Genomic DNA, 21645 nt, shown 5'->3' on the forward strand with positions numbered 1-21645 from the left:
ACATGCAAACACAATTAAAAACAATTAGAAAAAACACCTCCCATAGTATTAGTTTTACTTGGTGCGACAGAAAGTCTGTACTTCCCACTCCAGCAAATGAAGAGAAGCAAAGAAACGCTTCAGAGAGATCCAGTTGATACAGATTTATGAACTGGCAGAGAACGATCAAATTTGCTTGACAAGGTGCAAATTCAAAATGTCAGTGATTGATGTGCAGCACGGTTTGATTTGTGGCCACGTGGCAATAATCTGGACTGATTTCTTCCTCCAGTTTTCAACAAAGACAACAGAATCTGGCTGGTAATTTAGGCAACAATCACAACTGATAGTATGGTAAGAAAATTATCACCTAATCAATCGCTATTTTTTCTTTGTTTTCTTTACAAATATATTTTTGCAGATCAGTAGTGAGATCTCCATGGAGCCTTCAAGACAGTATGCATTGCAGGGATACCCCAAGGGAAACAAAACCAGATTTTATTTTTAAAAAAACAAAAAAAAGAAGGAAAAAAAAAACAAAAAACAAACCGACTCCCACCTATCCCATCCTCCATCATCATCCTTACTGAACCCACAGACACTGAAATCAACAATGCACCGGAAATAGACCCACAGCTATAACAACATCAACTGGCGCTCTAACTTACCACACAGGTAGAGAGGTCCAGAGGACAGCCGAAAGAAATAGCACACAAGAGTTAAGAAACAGAAGCACACAGTTCTACACACACACACACAGGACCAACTGGTCATGCAGAACTCTGTCACTGCATGCACAATGCATAAGTTGTCAATATATTGTTGTTAAAATGTACAATTTATGGTTTAGTATTAAAGTAAATTTAATTTTGTCGACATTAAGCAGAGGGCTTCAGGCTTCAGTGTACAGTAGGAGCATCTGTGCCACTTTTTTATCTTTTCCTGTCCATAACCTCATATACTAGGCTGCTGTGAGCATGCCTGATCTATAAGGAACTGGTCATCCAACAGGCAATAGTAGGTTGTGAGGGTCAACGCTTGTGAGAAACTTTAAACCTTTGTAAGCCTCACTGTTAAACTGTAAGAGGATTATATAAAAAATAACAAAAGAATTTGCAGAAATGTTTTCTGTAAGAGAGCAAAACCTCAATATCTAAATGATTTTATCACATTTTGCCTTAGCTCATACCAATATAGCTACAGGTGTTGGTCCTCATGTAACCCATGGATCAGTATTTTGGTGCTAAAATTGATTAAAGTCCTCCAAATTCAAAGAAATCCTATGCTAAATAAAGTTTTGATAGCCAGCTGTTCATTACAATGTGCATAAATGGTTCAATTGTGGATTACTGTGAACTTGTGAATTTGTGTGCATTTATTGTCCACATTGTGTACCTTGGCCTTTCCATCCAGGGCACCTGTGCCTGCGTAGATCTTACTGACAGAATCACCGTTGGCTGACCACATGGTCCTAAAAACCTCCTGGAACCGGGCCACCAGCTGCGGTTTCTCTGTCAAACCCATTTGTTCCAATTGCTTAGGCAGCATCTAAGGTAGGGAGGAAGAGGGGATTAGACTGCAGACTACAAACTTGGACGGAGAAAGACAAGAGCATTATGGGCTCCTACCTCAAGAGCAAAAAAGGCTTGGACACTGTTGGTTCTGTCCAAACAGTCCAGACAGTTGGTCCTGATGGTCCCTCCCTGAGTCCTAAAAAGACATTGTAAAGGACCGTTCAAAAAGTTTTGCATCAGTCCAGTAAATCCTGTGAACTTAAAACTTTCTTTAGTGACAGTCATTTCACCATAATGCAACTGGTCTTATTGTTTTTAATTGAGTCCACTGGCTCATGGTTCATTTCATCAAAATCTACTCACAGATCTTTGAAACCAACTCAACTATGATAATACTCATAATGAGACATGTTTGAAATGTTTTTTGTTCATTTTGAATTTTTACTAGTGTAAAAATTGCTGTGTGATCTGTAAATCCTTAATGGTGATGCACTCACAAAAACAAAAATACCTTTCAGACACAAGCAGTACAAAAAGTTGTCATCATTTTTACAGCTGTATAGAGTGTTACGTGAACGGTACGGAGAACAGTTTTAGCTACACGATAGCACAAAAACACTCCACGACTGAATGTTTTTCCTGGCAAAGCTGTGCAAACAATCCAGCCAATGATTCTTGGGTTATAAATGGAGTTTACTTCACAGAGCCAGTCCAATGGAAACTACTCAAAGGAAGGACATAGTACTAGACAGAGAGAATGTATAACTCCACCATGACCCGGTTCAGAAGATTGCTTTACAAGCAAAATAATGATTACGTTGAACTGAGGATGTGTATTTTGTAAATTCTAAATGTTAAGGTCGGTGAATCAGCTGAACATTTGAGCTTCCAGAATACTGAAAATTTCTATGAAAGCAAAATTGTGGTTGCATGTTTTGGGAAATGACTGACAGTAATGGAAGGTGTAGGTGGACGGTAATTTTTTTTGCAGAAACATGCAAAATCACAAGTCTGTTAAAATGCAGAAAGAAGCTATAACAAAAATAACATTTACTCCGCCTTTCGTATACATATTTGTACTTATTTCTCACCTTGCAATGCCTATGTCTCCAGCGTAGTAAAAGAACCCACATTCTTCTACAAATTTGCTGAGCTGGGGTTTGAGGACACTGTGGAGTTTGTCTGCTTTGCCACCCTTCACGTTTTGATGGTAGTCAAAGTTCACCATTTTCACTGATGATGCATGCTCTGACGCCTTTAAGTGACTCTGAAAGTGCCAGAGAGGAAGAGCATGTATTTCCAGAAATTTAAAGAGAATCTACAAATGTTGAGCTTACGTGGTGTGTTACCTACAATATAAAGGATACAAAGGATATCTTTGATAGTAACCCGCGAACATGCAGGCCATGTTTTAGGAACAAGTGCTGAGCTGACTTCTGGTAATACTAGCAACTATGTTCCTCATTAATAGAAAAGACTGACATTCAAAGAACTTTCTAAACAAATAAAATATTAGCAACAAAGTGAACTGTATTGTATATTTTACTATGATACAAAAACACCCACAGCACACTGCAGATGTTAACAGAACAACACAGCTTATATATATATATATATACAGCATATAAAGTAAAAATTAAATGCCCACTGTATAATTTATTTATACTACACTGTATGTATAGTGCAGTCAAGACAATTAAATCCTGACCTGATGATTTAACTAATCCAGCTAGGGCTAAGCAGAAAGCCTGTCTTAAAGATGAATAAATACAATGTGGGTTAATACATCAATAGTAATCTTCCTCTGTGGTTTTATGACAGTTACAAAACCACAAAAGAAGATGTGGTTTGAGGTCAACTGATAACAGATCAAATTACAGTAAATTATGTTTACCAAACCAGAGAGTGAAAGAGAAAAACATAAACCACTGCTTTCTAACACTGCTCACTGACTCCTCCGGTGGAAAATACAGCAGGAAAGTGACGCATTCTGTCTGGAGCCACAGCGTCCACCCACTTGAAAGAATTCCTTACTGTCATTATTGTGTGGGCTTACAATGAGAACAAAGACGGAATCTGTTTTGACACACATCACTTGCTGCCAGTTTATTTTGGACTGTCTGTCTTGTTGGAAGCATCAGATAAATATTTTACAATGCCTGTCAGTGTTAAGGGACAAAGATGGTTCCCCTCACCTGAAATGCTTTGCTGAGCATGTGTTCTCCTTCCTTACTTCCAAGCAGGTTGATGATCACTTGCTTGCCATACAACCTCCGCAGCGCGGTAAAGTGTCTGGAAAAAGACATATACTTACATAATAAACACTGTACATGCATAAATTAAGGTTTACCAACAGCAGTTATGTCTAATTTGATTTAAAAAAACATCACACTTTGTCCCAATAGCTAAACTAACTAAACTAAGCTAAAGCAAGCTTAAAGATCTGAGCAACTTTGACAAGGGCCAATTTGTTTTAAGTGGGTCAAAGCACCTCTGAAAGGGCAGATCATTTGGGGTGTTCAATGGTTAGTGCCTATAAAAGGTATCAAAACACACACTGCATGCAGCTTGCCATGTATAGGACAACGTAGCTGCAGATCGGTCACGGCGCCCAATGTCTACCAAACTGCCTACAATGTAAGCTGCACAGCTGGACCATGGAGAAGTGAAAGAAGGTGGTCTTGGTCTGATGAATCACGTTTTCGTGTTGTGGCTGATCAGTGTATACTTGGCTGTTACAGTAAGAAAAAAAAAAAAAAAAGGCCAGATATTACAAAGGATGACTCATCATCTTGATATGAACATATATTAGACGAGTAGCACTGCCAGCTACTTGGTGTGAACAATGACTAATTTGTTCTAAAATACCCATGGTGTAAAATCTGATATCTGATATGTCTTAATATATGCATACTGAAAATTTGAGAGCAGTATTGGGCCTAGCCTTGCTGAGTCTATCATGCAGGACCCAACATTCTGAGGAATCAAAGAACCACTAATAGCCTTCATAGCTTTCCATGAAAAGTTTTTAACATAGTGCACAGCATGGCAAATTTGAGACTGTTAGGGTGGCTGCTGAATGGTTGATAAGGATGTAGTCGGTACTATCAAGGTGTGGCTTAGTGATTAGGGTGATCATCTTTCCCCTCAATGGGTTTAGGCTCCAGTGACCATACATCCGGCTTATATGTCATTCAGCAAACTAGCATCTTGAAAGGGTGCTGTACTGTGATCAATCCTGCATTTGTCTGCAAGTTCAATGGTTGTCTGCAAATCAAATGTTTAAGATAAAGCTACACTAATGTAGAGAAAATCTTCACAGCCATGTGTTTATGAAAAAACGAATAGTATATAAAGGGAAGGGTACGTGGAGTAACCACAAATCCAACTCATTGTTACAGCATAGCTGTTTTTCAATTTTCCAAGTAGAATCTGGAGGAATACAACTACTCAAAAGGTACAACTGGCTTGCAATGACAAAACAGGCTCTGGATTTGAATGAAATGCAAAAGTTAGGAAGTTCAGGACTTGACTTATAAAAACCTTGAACACACATGCACATAGACACAAACACACACTATAAGCTGTCTTTCAAAAGAGATGTGCAAAAAGTCAAGGAGTGAATGGAAACAGCCTGGGATGAAAATAAACTACAAGTTATTGGGGTCAACAGCTAATCAAGGGCTACTAATGTTTGCTTTATGTACTCTGCAATAAAGCAGCCTCTGAGGACACACTTCAATTAACATCTTCTCCTTGACAAATCTGAAGAGTTGTTCTCTACTGTGGCTAAGACAGTAAGTGCAGGAGACATAGTATTATGGTGTGTTAATCTGTTGGAGGCCAGATAAAGCAGCAGGAGACTGCTCCACACATACACACTTGTGCACACACGCTACCAGAACATTTTAATTACCTTTCGAATGCTGGTGCATTTGCCTCAAATCCCCTTGAGAGTTTGACGCGATGAGAACCAACCTGCCAAGACACAAGTCACAACGTCCTTCTTTGGTAAAGATTAAAAAAGAAAAAAAAACGTGAGAGTTGCGCAGACACACACATGTTGCAGATGGCCAGAAAACCTGATGATTTGGGATAGAAGTTGAGACATTTGAAAATAGGGAAATGAGAGGGCAGTACAGGGAGATTTGTTCATACAAAGACAAAGACGCTGAGCAGCAGAGAAATCTTGGAGTCTGTCATCACACCAACACCTTCTCATAGATTGTTCTACATTTCAGCCTCTTTTTTTTCTCTCTCACTGATCCTCCTTTATACACTCTCACTTAGAGAGTATGCTGGCACTGGCTGAGTCATGAGAAACACCATAGTCAGAATCTTACAAGCAAACATGACCACACGAGTACATCAGCACAGACTTCGCAAGACGCTAGTCCTGTGGAAATCTGATCACACTACACAGCAGGCCCCTACTTGTTCCTTTGTGTTCCCTTCTCATCTCTGCTTGTGGACAAATGTTCCCTACTCTCACTTTGCATCTTTTCTTGCTTTTAAAATCTCTCTTTTCCCTCACTTCAGGCCACAAGTCGCATGCATTCTGAGTCTTAACCAGCTATTCATTATTAAGACTGCATTTTCTCTGGGGATGTTACTAAGATCTACCGTGTGCACTTTGACTTCTGACGTGTTTTTGTAAGCCTTTCCTTCTTTAAGATCCCTCTTCCCCTCTCTTTCACACTGTCAACTAATCTTTTCCTCTGCTCTGTATTTAGCAGCTTACTTTGTATATGCCCATTTTGGCTGAGTCTGAATAGGCTGAACATTTTGCTCCATACGGCTGCCATTTGTCACTCCTGTTTTCCACTACTGTTGTGCACGTCTAAGCTATGCATATTTAATAACTTCCTGAGATGTCATCTGAAGCTGCTCAGGTTACAGCTGTACAGGCTAGACCAAAACCTCCTCACACTTTAGAGCATTAAATACATTTTACTAATGGAATATGTCAACTCAAGAGGCAACTCGCCTATTCAACTTAGTTAGATTTTTCTGTACTAATAATAATATTAAAAAAGATCATCCCCAATATATTTCAAGGTTAAATATATCATGTCATGTACTAGTTTTGTCTATGACAAAAGGAACAGTTTTCACAATTCCTGCAACTACTGTATTAACGTTTGAATGCAGTCTTTCAGAGGGATTTATCTCGTCAGTGTTTTTTAAGACAAAAGCATATTTGGGAATATTACTCAATGATCATTTCCCACTAATAACCAGCTCAATGGCTCTTTTCTCAAAACAGCCACAAAAACAACGATTTTATCTTCAGCCAGGACCACAGCAGCTATTCCACTAAGAGGTGCTGCCCTGCCTCTTAAATGATTTGCATCTTTTCCAGGAAGATTTTATGACACTACACTACAGTTATGATTCAGACACTAATTTGTCACTATTTATATTATACACTACCTGGGGAAAATTCATTAACTGTTTTTTGGGATAAAACCAAAATTATATATCCGGCTCAGGGAATGCATTGGAGAGTATGGGGAGGAGAGCCTACAAGCCACAACTGGTAGAAAGGGCTAAGAGCTAAAACAGTGATTTAAAAGCAGGACTACGGTTCTGTCTGAAAACAACCCCGAGCCCACTACCCTGTGATTTGACATAACTACAGACCTTGTGGACTGAATAGGTGACTAATATGGTCTTGGCTTGTCAAAGCCTCAACAGAACAAATGGCTCAGTCGTCCATATTATCTATCAACACCTATCCAGTTGCCCCGGATATATCAGCAGCCTAAATGAAGGGAAGCGGCTGGGGGATGTTTTCAGACCAGGCTCTCACCTGACCAAAGAAGTCTGGGAGCTGAGGAAAACAGAAAAATGCCCTTTACCAACCACTATTACTATCTTTAACCTTCCCCACATCTGATTTAATTTTTTTAGTCTGTGCAATGTCAGGACAAGGTCAGGAGAATACCAGTGAGGTTGTTTGTAGTGTGAATTAAAAGGGGAATCCTTGTTCATGCTTCAATTAACCAAAATGGTATTTCCTGCACAGGTACTGTGAGGGGGACTACATTAAAACCCATAAGGAGATTCCTTTGGTTTTCAGCCATAGCCTTTGGCATTGCACAGAGAAATTTCTAGCTGCAGTATGAAAGCACCAGCACCAGCAGAGCCCATTAAAAAAAAAAAAAAAAAAAAGGTTATACCAGGTGGGGGTTCTCATCCAGTCCATTAGGGTGCCGATTCTCATTCAGTTGCAACAAAACACCCTTAATGGACTTTTTCTAAACACAGCAACAAAATGAGTTAAAACTAGTACAAAGCGATCTATTGTAATGACAAGGAGACTTTTCATCCCTTCACACTCTCTTAACAGACACAATGCCAAGCACAGTTTATTTTAAGTTTTTCTCTTGTTTTTGCAAAAGCTCCACATTGGCATCATCAGTTGTTCCTTATTTATGCACACGCTGAGCCAGCACAGGGCTCCAGATGAACTTTTTCACTGGTAGCACCAGTGCGACCAACTTTCTCATTTGGTCGCACCTCCCACCTTGTCACAGGCAAAACATATGACTGCACATTTTCTTATTGATCGACTCTACAATTTACCGATGTTCCCTAAACACCGCACACTGCAAGCTGTGGTAGCTGCTGCGAGGTGGCTGTGGTGTGCTCAAACAGGTGTGCGACCTCAAAACTAGGGCGTTCTAATGTCAGATTTGTCCAAGATGAAACCGAGTGATTTTTTTTATACATGCGGTCTTTTCTATGAGCGGAATAAACAGCGCATTTAGGTTCGCTCTGCTTTTCACGAGAAGACTGCATTTTTAAGCATGAATACTGCAGTAAACTGAAGTCATAAAAGTACTTGTTTCTACTACTGTGATTAACAGAGTAACTGTCTGCATCGGTTACAGCGACACTAATGCAGCTTAATGATCATCATGCATTCGCACCAATGCGACCACTTGAAATTTTAACTCGCACATTCTCAAAAAAAGGTTGATCATTTGGTCACTGATGCTGACTGAGTCTCGTTTATGCCTGCAGAATAAATGAAATTAGGCTTCTACAAAAGCATCAGGACTACTTTCAGATTCTCATATAATGTAGCTTAATATATGAAAACCTCACATTCACAATTCAAGGCAAACTGTATGAGACAGATTTAGCTTTCATTACCTGGATTCCTGGCTGTTCCCAGAAAAGAGGAATAGACCCACGGATCTGTATGAAGGATGAAACTCTGTCATCCAGGAAAATAACCTGTTCAAAACACAAAAAAACTTGGTTACGTTTATTTGCAATGTGCGAAAATACTGATTTATACATCAGTAAGACACGTTTTAAGGAAAGAAATGACAATTTAAACAGGTGAGTTAGAAGGAAAACATCGATCTCTATGGCTGAATAATGCAATACAGGGTAATTACAGAACTGGGCTACAAACTGTGTCAGCATGTGCGCATCTGTGGCTATATTTCAACACAAAAGGAAATGTAAAAGATAAATTGTAATGACAGGCACTGTGTCATATGTAGAGCAGCTACCAGCTCTTTTAAATTTTAAGCAATATGCATTGAAGTACAAGACAATCAGGATAGTCACATTACATTCTAACCTACAGGGAGACATGGTATTTGCATCAGTGTGAACTCTGAACTTGTGCATACACCAGAAATGTCACATCTCTTGTGACTGGGCCTGCACAAACTGAAGCAGACACAGCTCAGACAGCTAATCCATATGATTTCTGACTCAGACATATTTGCAGCACATGCATGACTTAATGCATGAGGTCTGCAGCAGCAACACACAACACTGTTGCCATGACAGCAATGTCAATAAAAGGGAAATAAGGAACAGAACAGACCACAATAATCTGTGGACAGAATCACTGTTATCAGTCTCCTGCAATATTGTATATTCAACATCACTAAAAATGTATTGATCTACAGGTAATTTTATTTTAAAGTAGAAAATGTTGCACATCGTAATATTTTGTATCATAACACAAGGTATGGGATGGGTCCAGATTAACTGGCTGTCAAATGCAGATGTGGGTTAGGGTTAGGGTTAGGGTTAGTGTCTGACTGTGGCTGGCCAAACTAACCAGTGACAATACAATACTTTCTAATACAAAACTTCCTGCAATTACCACTAAATGTCTGAAGCTAGTAACGTTCAACTTCTATTCAGACATTTACAGACCTTTATGCTAATTTTAAAAACAACAAAATAGTGTAGTTGAACTGCATTATAATTGCAGTATTTCCAGTTATTGTGTCCCTCCTTTTTTACTTAAACGGGAACTATAAAAAGGGAACGTGTCAACTAAGTTATTTTCCCACGATGAAGAACTGAAAGTTAAGCTTGCGTTTTTAAATAAGCACGTGTCTTTGGACGATTTGCTGACAGAGCAATAAAAAATACTCACCTGTGAGACATTCTTTAAACTGATATATTATTACCATTACCATATATATATTTTTTTATAGTTACAAAAAACTCTTAGGACCCTGTGAGGTCAATTCCATCTGTTTTGTGAATCCTTGTTCTTTTTGTCACTGATTACAGTACTTAAAGACAGTGGCTTTTCTGTTTGGGGTTATTTGTGTGATCGCAAAATCAATTTAAGACTAATCAGACGCCTCTCAAAAGGTACTGTATGATGGATGACAATCTAAACATCTAAAGTGACTAAACATTTGCACAGTACCATACTGATATTACCCTTTACTATATTATGCAACATTTTCCAGTGTTAGAAGGAATGTAATTTTGTAATGGCATTAGGACTGTCAATACCGTGTTAACAATGTGACTTTATGAATAAATATATATGATTCATTATGTAAAAAACAAAAAAAATGGCTAAAGCTTTTTTAGTGTGAAGAATATGTTTATCACTGCCTCCTGTTCTGTGGCAGCATTACATCTTTGAAGCGCGATTGGTCTAAATAAACTGTAAAAAAATGTGATTCACCTGTTCAGTCTCCACAAAGTTCGCCACCTGTCCGTCATCATTTGTTCCTCGGACATTGAATCGAGTGCCGGCTCGCTCTGAGCTGAGGCGGGAAAAGATGCAGGCCTTGGCCTGTTTGTGCCCTGCATAGATGGTCCTGATCTCCACACCGCCACACATCAGCCTCAGCAGCCAGTCATCACAGTTTACTCCGTAATGTTTTAGGTGCAGGTGCAGAGATTGGTTCCTATTGATTCATACAGACAGACACAACAGTAAACACACAAATTTTAGTTGCAAATCACATAATCCCCCACATCACGCATTCAAGAGAAACTAATATTTCTCAAATGTAAAACTGTACATGGTTCTTATCTACTCTTTCAGACACCATTTAAATCAAAATCCTGCCTACTAGTGTCTATATAATCTTGGAATAGTGATAATTACATGCCCTTACCAAAAGAAGCGGTTATCTGTAGTGTCTTCTAAGATCCTGCGATGTGCATTGAGACTCAAGTCCATGCTGACTCCAGTGGAAGACCAGGCAAAGTAGAAGTGTCCTGAGTTAAGGACTTTTCGCACCTCAGCAATCCGGTCTTCATCTCCTGGGTCATTCTTCAGAGAAATAAAGTCTGTCTGTGTGACTCTGAAAACCTCTGAGTCCTGCACCTTGCCCACAGAGCTGCATCCTGTTACAACCACGAGACTGTGAAGCATGGAGTCACCTGCAGAAAAAAAGTGCCATATAAAAACAAAAAATGATTATGTGTGGTTTATTCTGAAGAAAAAAGGAGGACAGCAAGTAGTACGCAAAAGCATTAAGAGAATAAACATTAGCTATTAGAAGACAGGATTAAAAAAAAAAAGGTTCATTAAACTTTGATGCCATTCCTTCATAGAAAGTAACCAGTCAAATCTCAGCTATCTATAACACTGAGCTTTAGTCTTTAAACTGCTTCTTCCTTGTTGTGATAACAAGAACCTTCAAGGTCGTATCGAGGGCAGGAAAAGCAGCTTAGAAGTAAGCAGCAACAGGGCCACAAACCAGAGGGTCTTCACAGTCACATGAACATAGAGATCAAAACCTGGATTGGACCTAGTCAAGAGGCAACAAACTGAATTTAAAATTTTTTTTTTTACTTACCCAAGTTCAAGCGAAGGACACCCAGAATTCCATAGGCATCAACAATCTTGCTGTATGTATTTTTAATGGCCTCCTTCTCTGCTGCGGCTAGAAGATGAACAGAAGTAACAAAATGTAGGAATATTACTGATAGTGTTCTCCCTTGAACTTTAAGTTAAATATAGCCTGTGACTTCATCTTTGTACAGACTCATATTCATCACTAAATATTCAAGAATTAGTCTACTGTAGTGAATCTCCTTTGCAGAACCCTTATTTGAGGTAAGGGTTTAAAGAACATTTAACATGTTGTTGCAGTGTAATCAGACAAGATGCCTTACACAAAACAGCAACAGCGCCTGATTCGAACATGAGGCATTCCTCCCTGGTCCTAGTTTCCACTATGACACTGTAAGGTGGTGGATCCAGCTTGTGGTAAATGCGATATCCCTTGCTGAAGGCCATTGTTGCTCCGAGATGAAAAAAACTATGTTATGACCTGGAAAGCAAAAACAATGATGGACAGCAGATCAGACAAGCGATATTCTCAATCACATGCCACATCTGCAATGTGATGGAAACAACAGAGTCAGATCCTCTGTTTATTATTGATGGAGAGATTACAAAAAGGGAAAAACCCAATCAATAGGCGTTTTTCTGGATGACTGGTTTAAAACAGAATACATATTGTATTGCATAGCTTGGATTCCTAAAGATTTTTAGGGACAAAAAAAGTGCACACCACTCTGACTATAGACAATACGGTTTTTAGATTGCATTTCAATATTTCCTAAAGAATCCACTAGCATTACTAATAAGGAAATCTGTCAACTAATTAAGCAATACCTTGCGTGATCCGGAACGACTGGGAAACTTACATTGCGAAATCCAAAGTCTAATACGCTATCAATTGCGGACATAGCTAAGGCCCACACCTAGGACAAACCAATCTCAATGTAAAGTGAATATCGCAAGCAACTGCAGATTATAAGCATCAGGGCAACGCGACCGTTAACGACAGTTAGCAGCCAGGCCGGGTGACTGAAATATCATCCATCCTGACTCGGACAGTCACGACTTCATATTGCAACTGCAGAAGGAGAAGCTAACGCTAGCCAGCTTAACCGTCAGTTAGCATCAAATACTACATTTTGTGCGATTGGACACCAGCAAATAAAACAAGAGAGATGCAAATTTCAAATCGAAAGCAGCTTAGTGTCTTTCACCTATCTAACGCTAGCTGGTAACGTTAGCTAAGTTAGCCAGATTAATCACAGAGACGGCTATGATTCGCTAGCTTACAATATTTTGATGGTGGTTCTACCTGTACGTCCGGGGTGATAAACTGTCAGTTACTCGCGGATACATATGAGCAACTCGGCCATATAAAACATATGCACCTGCATATTTATTTGCATTTTTGCTTTATCTTACAACCGCCGATTTTATTTAAATTAAAAACAGAAGAAGGACAGCGTATCTCGTCTTACCGTCTCCCCCGCCGGGTTCTTACTCCGCTGTCACAACAAAATCCTTCCCGGTGTGTTGGCATAATGGTACATTCCGACGCAAAGCACGCCTTCCTCACGCTACCGTAATACCATTTAAAAACTGGAGCATTTATTACACTTTATATTCATTTAAAGTACCTGAATGAAACATTCTGCATAACGATCCCAGTGGAAATTGAAGGAACACATTTAAAAAACATGTTACTAAGCAGTAATACCGGCCCAATGCAGAAAGTCACAGAATGTTCTCATCCACTCTTACTCATGATTGACAGGTGGTCTGATCGAATAAGCGCTTCCTTGAGAAACTATCGTCCAATCAGATGAACAGGAGGCGGGGTCTAAGTCGTTTTGTAACGTCGCGCAGTTCGGTATAAAGCAAGAGAAGCAACCCGGCTCGTAAACACAATACTGTCCGGGTTTTAATTAACTGAAAGAACATGATACATGCGACTATTTAAATAGGTAGGTGCCACACTTACAGGTTGCCTTTCTAACATCTTAGATATAAATAAGGCGAATGCTGAGCCGTTCTCTTTCGGTGGGTTCTGTAAATATTGACCTGACCTTGCTCATCCTGCAAGACAACTGCTGTATTTCCAGGAACAAGGTTTTTATCTTGCATTCTGCGCTATGTTTCAACTTGTCAAGTAATGTTGCATCTATAATTTAGTGCATACTATCTGATGGTCACCAGAAAAACAACCAAACAAATATCTGTACTTCCACGTAGACTCTTTGTTATTACTTATTAATTCTGCAGTTTTTAGGACGAAGTAGAGTGGTCCTGTCTGCTCAGTCTACACACTATGATTAATTGTTGAAGGTTGCAACAATAGAGGAATCTTTACTGAACTATTTGATATTCAGAATTTGTTTTAACTGTAGAACAAAAATGGCTGTGCCACATCAATGTACAGTCACACTTTAGAGATCAACCTCATTTGTGTGTACTTTAATCTTATTATTATTATTTTTCTTTGCAGTATTTTATATAATCTCTGTTCATGTTCATCTCTAAATCAATTCTCTGCATCTCTTTCTTTCAGGGAGTTTTTCAGCCCCTCAAAATGAAGCGTCTTTCCCTTGTGGAGCCTGTGGTGGCCCTCTACGCTTTTTCCAGTTTCCTCATCTATCCGCTCGTGCAGCAGTACGTGTACCGGAGGCTCTGGCAACAGCTGACAAACACCACATATCCCATCTCTGGAAACACCTCCAGATGTGCAGCAAACAGCAGCAGCAACCACTCAGTCTTTCAGCAGGTTGGTCCTTCATCGCTGGTTGTAAGGGAGCATTGATTAAAGAGGATTGTCAGTGAAGAATATTTGGAACAACTGGGTTTTATGTCCCCTCCACTGAAGCAAGCTAACAATTACTGTACTACGCAGAGTTTTAGGTACCCAATATAAAGAAAATATCCTTTCAAACCTACTGCCATGAGTAGTTTTATTTTTCCAGTGCGTATTAAAGGCGTTTGCCTTTCGCACAGGACTAATTCTTTTAGGTGTACAGTTTTCCAAAATTTGAGGTTGTTCCACGAATCTCGTAGAACTTGTTCTTCTGTAAATGCAGCTAGTCTTAATTGCTCCCTTTAGTGATCCCAGACTGGCATAAAATGATGTTTCAATCAGGGCTCTGGGGCCTATACCATCTCTTACGACGATCATGATCGCCTTGTCTGTAAAGATAGTTATTACTGACTCTGGCTGTATGTTTGGCATTATTTGCATCCCTGATGGATAAATATCTAAACATGTGAAGTGCCTAAAACGTTTGCACAGTGCGGTACAGATATTAACTTCTCCAGTATTATAGAATAACATTTTCAGCAAAAGAAGAACTGAAATTTTGTGATAGAATCAAAACTGTTAATATAAGAAAATGTGACGCTGATCCAGGCACTGTTGTTTCATGGTTTCTGTGTTGTAGAAAGCAAAGTGTATTTCTAACAGAAAATAGAAAAGTGTTACGGATCAGTCTGATAGGGATCCAAAAATGCAACAAAGGGTTAGGTGTGTAGAAAAGAGGGATTTATTCAAGGCGGGGAAACAGGCCACACCAGGAAGCACGTGAAGGAAGCCGAGTGAGTGAGGGAGGGAATTTACAGTTTACAATTAATTACAGTTTACAATTAATTTACAGCAAGTAAGTCGTTGAAGCACAACATATTATAAGTAAGATTAGAGGAAATATACTTCTGTAAGGATTTGTAATGTTTCTATGTTTCACTTGTATTTATAGAGGAAGAATAAAAGAAAAATGAGAAGTGAGAACGTACATGGACTGAGAAAACCGGTTTTGACTGTAAAAAAAAATACTCATGCACCTGTTACCCTGCAGAAAGCTTTGTTCCTTTAGACCTGAACAAGAAAACCTCAAAGTCCTCTCATTTCCGTGTCGTATTTCATGGCACTGGAGTCTCATTTTCTCCTTTAATTTGTGTCATTTGACAGATAGCTGCCAACTTGAGTTTTTTTTTCTTCTTCTAAGATGTGTTGTTGCAATTGAATTCATATAGTGCAGTGTCAACCATAGATGATTTTTAGATTACTAAACCACACTTTCTGTATCTGCATTTCCAGGAGGTACAGAGGCAGGCGTCTCTCTTCTCCCTTTACTCGGAGCTCCTCTCCACAGTCCCATCGTTGGTCGTCACTCTCATGCTGGTGGCCTACAGCGACCGGGGAGGACGCAAGATCACCATCATCATGCCTTTGGTCGGCACGTTGATCTATACGTTGGCCTTCCTGACTGTGTCCTACTTTGAGCTCAACATTTATTTGCTCATCGCCTCCTCACTTCTCAGTTCTCTGTTTGGTGGTTTGGGCACATTTCTCGGAGGCTGTTTTGCCTATATAGCCGACTTGTGTGAGGATGGCCACCAGAAGACGCTGCGCATGGCCGGACTGGACATGATGATCGGCCTGTTGTCCGGAGTGGCAGCAATATCAACAGGCTACTTCCTGAGAGCTGCAGGCTTTAACTGGCCTTTCCTAACCTCTGCACTATGTCAGTGTTTGATCCTGCTCTATGCAATATTCATCCTAGAAGAGACTGTGAAGAAGGCTCCCACTGACAGCGTCGTTTTAGATGGGCCTCCTCAGCACTCGGCCATTAAACAGATGCTCTTTGGGGTCTACTACATGTTTGCACGGGCCAGCAGCAGGTGTAGAAATGTTTTGGCCCTCCTGATGACCATCTTTACCAGCTTCTCCTTTGCCTACGTAGGGGGGATCTCGCTGCTGACACTGTATGAGCTCAATGAGCCGCTGTGTTGGAGTGAGATTCTGATCGGCTATGGCTCGGCGCTGTCCACCACAGTGTTCCTGGTCAGTTTTGTGGGAGTGTCAGCACTCACATACTGTGGCGTACCACAGCTGCTCATTGTCCTGTTGGGGATCCTGTCCGTCGCATCAGGCATGGTCCTCGCGGCATTTGCCAAGACAACCTTATTAATGTTTATAGGTGAGGAAGAAAATTAACTATTGTTCTGCTTATACAAATAATGTACAGCATTGTTTTCTCTCAGTCAAGTGCACAGAGAACAAAATCCACCTTCCTCGTTCTTTGTAGCGATCTTCTGAATTCGGGAAATGAATATATTTCAATCTAGTCTTTAATCCTCTAAATCAGTATATAGAAGACTCATGCTACTTTCAGAGGAAGTTTTAAATGCATTTATTTTATTTTTTTGCATGGCAGAAGAACTGTGGATTTTGTCCCATGGAATTATGTAAGAAAGGGATGTTTTGATGTTTATTATTAACAGAGTTAATGATTACAGTTTGCAAAACCATTTTTCAGTGTTTCTTCTGGTGACTCGACTATTGATTTCAGGCAGGCAGGTATAAAAACACAGGATATAACATATTAAAAATCAGAGATATCTTGGCAGCAGAAAATATATGAAGAGCACATAAAACAGAGGAACACCCCCATAAAAACATTACAGGCTCATTGTACAGGTTACTGATTGACAAAAGCTGCCTGCACAACGGCTTTACAAGGTGTGAAAATGCTACTAGAGTAACAATGTCTTTTATGAGATTATTGCATTTCAAGGCAATATAATGACCATATATTATCACTAGTTTGTTTATTTTAATTATCTTGTAGCCAATATCTAAATGAGAGGGCTTAAATAAATTAATATTTTTGATGACTGTGTTTCAAACATAACCTTAGACAACAGTGATATATTAATATACCTTAATTTTGATACATGCATCTCCAATTTGATGTTGTTTCATTATAACTGCAGTGATATGATATATAATGTGATTTTAATCTTCTGTTATTCTTCGACCACAGTGAGGATACCGATGCTTCTGTCTATCATGCCTTTCCCTGTTCTGCGCTCCATGATCTCAAAGATCATCTCCAAGTCTGAGCAGGGTGAGTGGGTTTTGGACTCTTCATGAACCGTAGTCCCGTGTCTGTGTTTATTGAGTCAGAGTCCAGTGGCCAGCTGCCTGTACCAGCGATTTCAGGGTGCACTTAAAAACGAAACACTCCAAGTTTCTGTTCCTTTTAACAAAGAATCCTGAAACTAGACTGTTCAATTTTAGATATCATTTGCTGTTTTTAATTCTTAACAAGAATTTTCCGTCTCTCCTGTTTGTGTTTTTTGCAGGCGCCCTGTTTGCCTTTCTTTCCTTTCTGGAGAGTTTGACCAACAATGTATCCTCAGCAGTCTTCAACAGTGTCTATGCTGCCACAGTGGCATGGTATCCAGGCTTTGTCTTCCTGTTGTCTGCAGGACTCTGTGCCATTCCTTTGTTTGTTCTGGGGTAAGTTAATCATTTTGTCAATCATGTCAACCATAAACTGTATGTGTGCGAATATTTTACATAATTAAACCAAACAGCCATACATTTTCGCAGTTAATTTCCTGTTGCACCTGTCAGGCATTATTGGTTCCCATTCATTATAATGTGTCATAAATTAAACCTGTAGCCACCTACCTAAAACATGCTTCAGAAAGATCATCCACAGCAAGTCCCACATTATTTTTAACCAAGTTGTGTAAGCAGTAACTGTTCTCCATTTTCAAAACTCTACAGTCAGCAGTGTATTCAAGGTACCATCCAAGAGCCATGACACTGTAGTGTCCTGCTGATAAGATTATGTTAATGTTGTATGATGGGCTGAAGGTGGGAAGCTTTCATTCAAAGCTATTTTTAGTGTCTACAGTAAAAACCACAGCAGATTATGCTGAAGCTTCAGCTGCAGAGTTGCACTTTGTGGATGGAGTTGAATTACAAACATCTCTTTTTTCTGCGAAGTCACTGTTAGTCAGTTTTGCTGAACTTGAAGGGAGGATTGCATTGCTTGACTCAGAAAAGTAGAAATACTCACTTCCTCATCCCTTGTTCGACTTTCTTCACCAAACAATGTCTCTTTTTGTATCGTATTATAAATCCCTGACATGTACATTAACCATCAGCACTGACAGTCTTTAAAAATAACAAGAAGAGGCCATAAAGAGGATTCTTATCTTTCATACACTGTGTTCTTTGGTTTGTGTTGTTACACTTGAGTTGATAGAATAGTGCTGTTTAGTCATTCTGGAAGGTGCAGCGTGTTGCATTAAACTCCTTGAGTGAGTCCACTCCTCTCACATGGCTTCTCTTTCTGTTACATTGGGGTTAGTTGTAAAATAACAAAGTTACTGGTTCAGTAATTTTTGGCTAACAGCAACAAAAATAAACTCTCTGTGTTGGCTTCAAGCAGTTTTTCACGAGTTATGTACAGCCTTTCATGATGTGCTACTAATTTTCTAGATTTTGTCACTTAAAAAACACATAAATACAATGTACTCCTAGAAATCAAATTATTTCCACTGATTGAGACCGACCTGACTAAATACCCATTTTTAAGATCCCGATCCCATTTGTTTAGTAATCATTTGGATAAAAGAGAAAACCAGGAAGGATCCAACAACAAAAAGGTGCATCATGTACTGTACTGTGTGCGTGATATAAAAAGACAGGATATGTTTTGTTCATCTTGATTGGAGTTTATGCCTTTTTGTAACAATGTAACTGTAATAGGTAAAAATATGTTGAATTGAAATGTGTCAAATGCAGCAGAACTGATGCAGGTTTGCAGAAAGAAGCTACGCTGACACTGCAGAGACGACATTTGCCTTGTTAAGCTGTAACTGATAGCAGCGATGTGTTTTTTCTGCTTTTCTTACACCTGTTTTTTTCACATTTCAGGGTGGTGGGTCTGATTGGAACAGATGTTGCCAAAGAGGACAGAAGTCCAGAGCCTTCAGTCTCAGATGACGACAATGCTATTGAAGAACTGAATGAGAACAATCCCCTCATTAGCTGAGTTGTGTTGACTACCAAAACCTCAAAAGCACTTTGTACACTTATTTTAGGATACTTTTTTTCAAAAGTACCTCAGTAACTCCTGTTTTTAGCTTGATAAGTCAATAATGCAGAATTTCACCTCTTCTTTTGTTGCTTTGTCTTGTACGCAGACGGGTTCCGATACAGCATTTTAAAAAGATATTACATTCATAATGTTGTTGGATTAGAGCCATGCCAATATGGTAGCAGTATGGAGTATGACATCCATCTAATCTATCAGGTCTTCAATTAAGAACATTGTGTGAGCATTCTCAGACATTATTTTTACCTTCAAATAGTTTGACTGTGACATTTTAATAGATTGAATGAGTTTTTATGTGTGTTTATTCTATGAAAGTGATTTTTAAAAATATATGTAGTTGTTTTCAGAGTTACAGGTAACATGCCTTTTGTATCTTTGCCTCTCAGGTTTTGTGTAATATTTGTCTAGGTGTTTATGAAGAGCTCTTCTTGCACTCTAAGAAGGTAATTCATGTAACGCATCAAATATGCAGTGTGTCATAAATTGTGTTTATTATAATTTGCTTAAAACAAATACGGATTTCATGTATTTTACTCATTTATAAGCTGCGACAAACTGTACAAAAAAATGTAGCATGCATGTGAATGTATACAGACTATGAAACAAACCAAACCAGTTAAGCAAGTTTACCACAGAATGAGGAAAAGGTTTTAAAGGAACCAGTCGGGGCCCTTTTAAGAAATGAATCGTCTCCACAGCTCAAATGTTTATGGCGGTTCTCAGACCTCAGTGTTTATGATCTAAGAAGTGGTGACCTAAATAACATGATGGGACTTTAGGCCTTCCTATTGCCTACTGAAACAACCACTAATGGAGATTTATGAGCTGTCCCTTAATATCTTGACATCAATAATTCTGTTAATAATAGGCAAGGAAGTTTCCTTTCCAATAATCAAGTGACCTTTATCTTGATGGAAAGCTGTTTCGCTAATTAGACTCAGTTATTTGAAAACGGAGTCATCAGTCAGCAAACACATACAGACTCTATGGTTGGCAACAACAGTTAGGAAAACAGAAAGTATGTGACAGTAGAGTATATGAGCATTAGATATTTGTAAAACCATGCAAACGCACATATAATCTGTCATGCTTCTGGATCCAGTGACACAATCCAGTTCACATTCAGCATTGTAACACAAATGTTTTCTCAACTTACATTTAGACTGCTGGGTTGCATCCACATCGCTGAGATTTTCACTGCTTCAAATCAGTTCAAGCACCAAGCATGTTCATTTACTTGCAAAATGTCACACATATTATCTCCAAAAAGGTCAATTTGCCGATACATTTTTATGATTTTAATTTTTTTGATGTCACAGTTTGACCTGTCAGCAGCAACACAACACAAAGTTTTAAAGCAGTGAAGGAAATCCTGCTTTACTCAGGAAAATGTGATTTTAGAAACAAATTGACACCAATTTGCACTTGTTTTCTTAGGTTTCCTGTCAAACTGGGAGTGTTTGGGGCTTGACTGTACTTTAAATCTGTGTGCCGAGTCACAGTATGAGAATGTTGAAGTTTTGCTGTCTTTTGTATACTAACCACTAGGTGTCCCTCTTGGCCCAGGCTTAAGATCACACTGACATGCTGGACTCTTGCAGCATCCTCATCGTACACCTCCCTTACTCTGAGAGTGTTGAGATATTTATTTTTCATCCTTATTTTTGTCTTTTAAAAAGTGATTTTCTTATGTCCAGCTCCCCTTTGTATGCATTCCTTTTTCATTACACACACTGAACTCTTTGCAAAAGGTACAGCAGAGTTGCTCTACTCTGCATTTTATAGGTTACAAAGGGACTATTGATGACTTTACATTCAACCAGCAAACTTTATTGTGTCTGCCAGTGCAGTCATGGTTGAAAATATTGATCTGATAACCAGTAAGGAGCTGTCTCCATATCATGTCATGGTCTACAGTGGTAGACAAATCTATTTATTATTATTCTTCTTCTTTTAGCAGAACGTAAATCAGAAAAACTGGCATTTGTGTGCCAGAATTGATCCTGCCAACAAATTCCTTTTGATTAAATCAATCAGAAAATAATTTTTATTATTTTCCACCAATGCCTGATCCAAACATTTAAAATTTTTTACAATGCCCCTTATTTTCCCCAAACCCCAAACTCATTTTTTATTAGATTTCCCTCTCCTGAATTATCCAAAGTTCACA

The 21645-nt window shown here is 39.1% G+C and overlaps 2 protein-coding genes across 4 annotated transcripts in view; one reads left to right on the forward strand and one right to left on the reverse strand.

Moving 5' to 3' along the window:
- Positions 1-13093, reverse strand: part of LOC103365241 (synaptojanin-1-like) — a 29765-nt gene extending 16672 nt beyond the window's left edge. Inside the window, exons 1-12 of one of the 2 annotated variants that reach the window (XM_008292634.1) lie at positions 13053-13093; positions 11904-12061; positions 11585-11671; positions 10898-11165; positions 10459-10684; positions 8655-8738; positions 7676-7753; positions 5410-5471; positions 3689-3785; positions 2585-2760; positions 1608-1689; positions 1375-1527 (exon numbers count right to left, since the gene is read on the reverse strand). In XM_008292634.1, coding sequence (XP_008290856.1) covers positions 1375-1527; positions 1608-1689; positions 2585-2760; positions 3689-3785; positions 5410-5471; positions 7676-7753; positions 8655-8738; positions 10459-10684; positions 10898-11165; positions 11585-11671; positions 11904-12027 — 1437 coding nt within the window. In that variant the 5' untranslated portion in view covers positions 12028-12061; positions 13053-13093. The remainder of the gene's footprint in view (positions 1-1374; positions 1528-1607; positions 1690-2584; positions 2761-3688; positions 3786-5409; positions 5472-7675; positions 7754-8654; positions 8739-10458; positions 10685-10897; positions 11166-11584; positions 11672-11903; positions 12062-13052) is intronic. The other variant, XM_008292635.1, reaches the window with a different exon arrangement.
- A 362-nt stretch (positions 13094-13455) lies between these two features.
- On the forward strand, positions 13456-19988 carry LOC103365240 (solute carrier family 46 member 3). Of its 2 annotated transcripts, none has more exons than XM_008292632.1 (6): positions 13456-13538; positions 14123-14335; positions 15656-16538; positions 17385-17468; positions 17707-17863; positions 19295-19988. In XM_008292632.1, the coding sequence occupies exons 2-6, from the start codon at positions 14144-14146 to the stop codon at positions 19410-19412; spliced, it is 1434 nt and encodes a 477-aa protein (XP_008290854.1). In that variant the 5' UTR covers positions 13456-13538; positions 14123-14143; the 3' UTR covers positions 19413-19988. The 2 variants fall into 2 exon arrangements, with proteins under 2 accessions (XP_008290854.1, XP_008290855.1); XM_008292633.1 differs by lacking the exon at positions 13456-13538 and adding an exon at positions 13618-13683.
- The last annotated feature ends 1657 nt before the right edge of the window (positions 19989-21645 follow it).

Source organism: Stegastes partitus, unplaced genomic scaffold (assembly GCF_000690725.1).
Source record: "Stegastes partitus isolate 25-593 unplaced genomic scaffold, Stegastes_partitus-1.0.2 Scaffold822, whole genome shotgun sequence".
In the NCBI taxonomy this organism is placed as follows: Eukaryota; Metazoa; Chordata; class Actinopteri; family Pomacentridae; genus Stegastes; species Stegastes partitus.

Bases quoted from the DNA above. Each gene is read 5' to 3' on its own strand.
- LOC103365240 (XM_008292632.1), top strand. From the start codon at position 14,144: ATGAAGCGTCTTTCCCTTGTGGAGCCTGTGGTGGCCCTCTACGCTTTT. The intron at 14,336-15,655 runs GTTGGTCCTTCA...CTGCATTTCCAG, and splicing joins ACCACTCAGTCTTTCAGCAG to GAGGTACAGAGGCAGGCGTC. The intron at 17,864-19,294 runs GTAAGTTAATCA...TTCACATTTCAG, and splicing joins ATTCCTTTGTTTGTTCTGGG to GGTGGTGGGTCTGATTGGAA.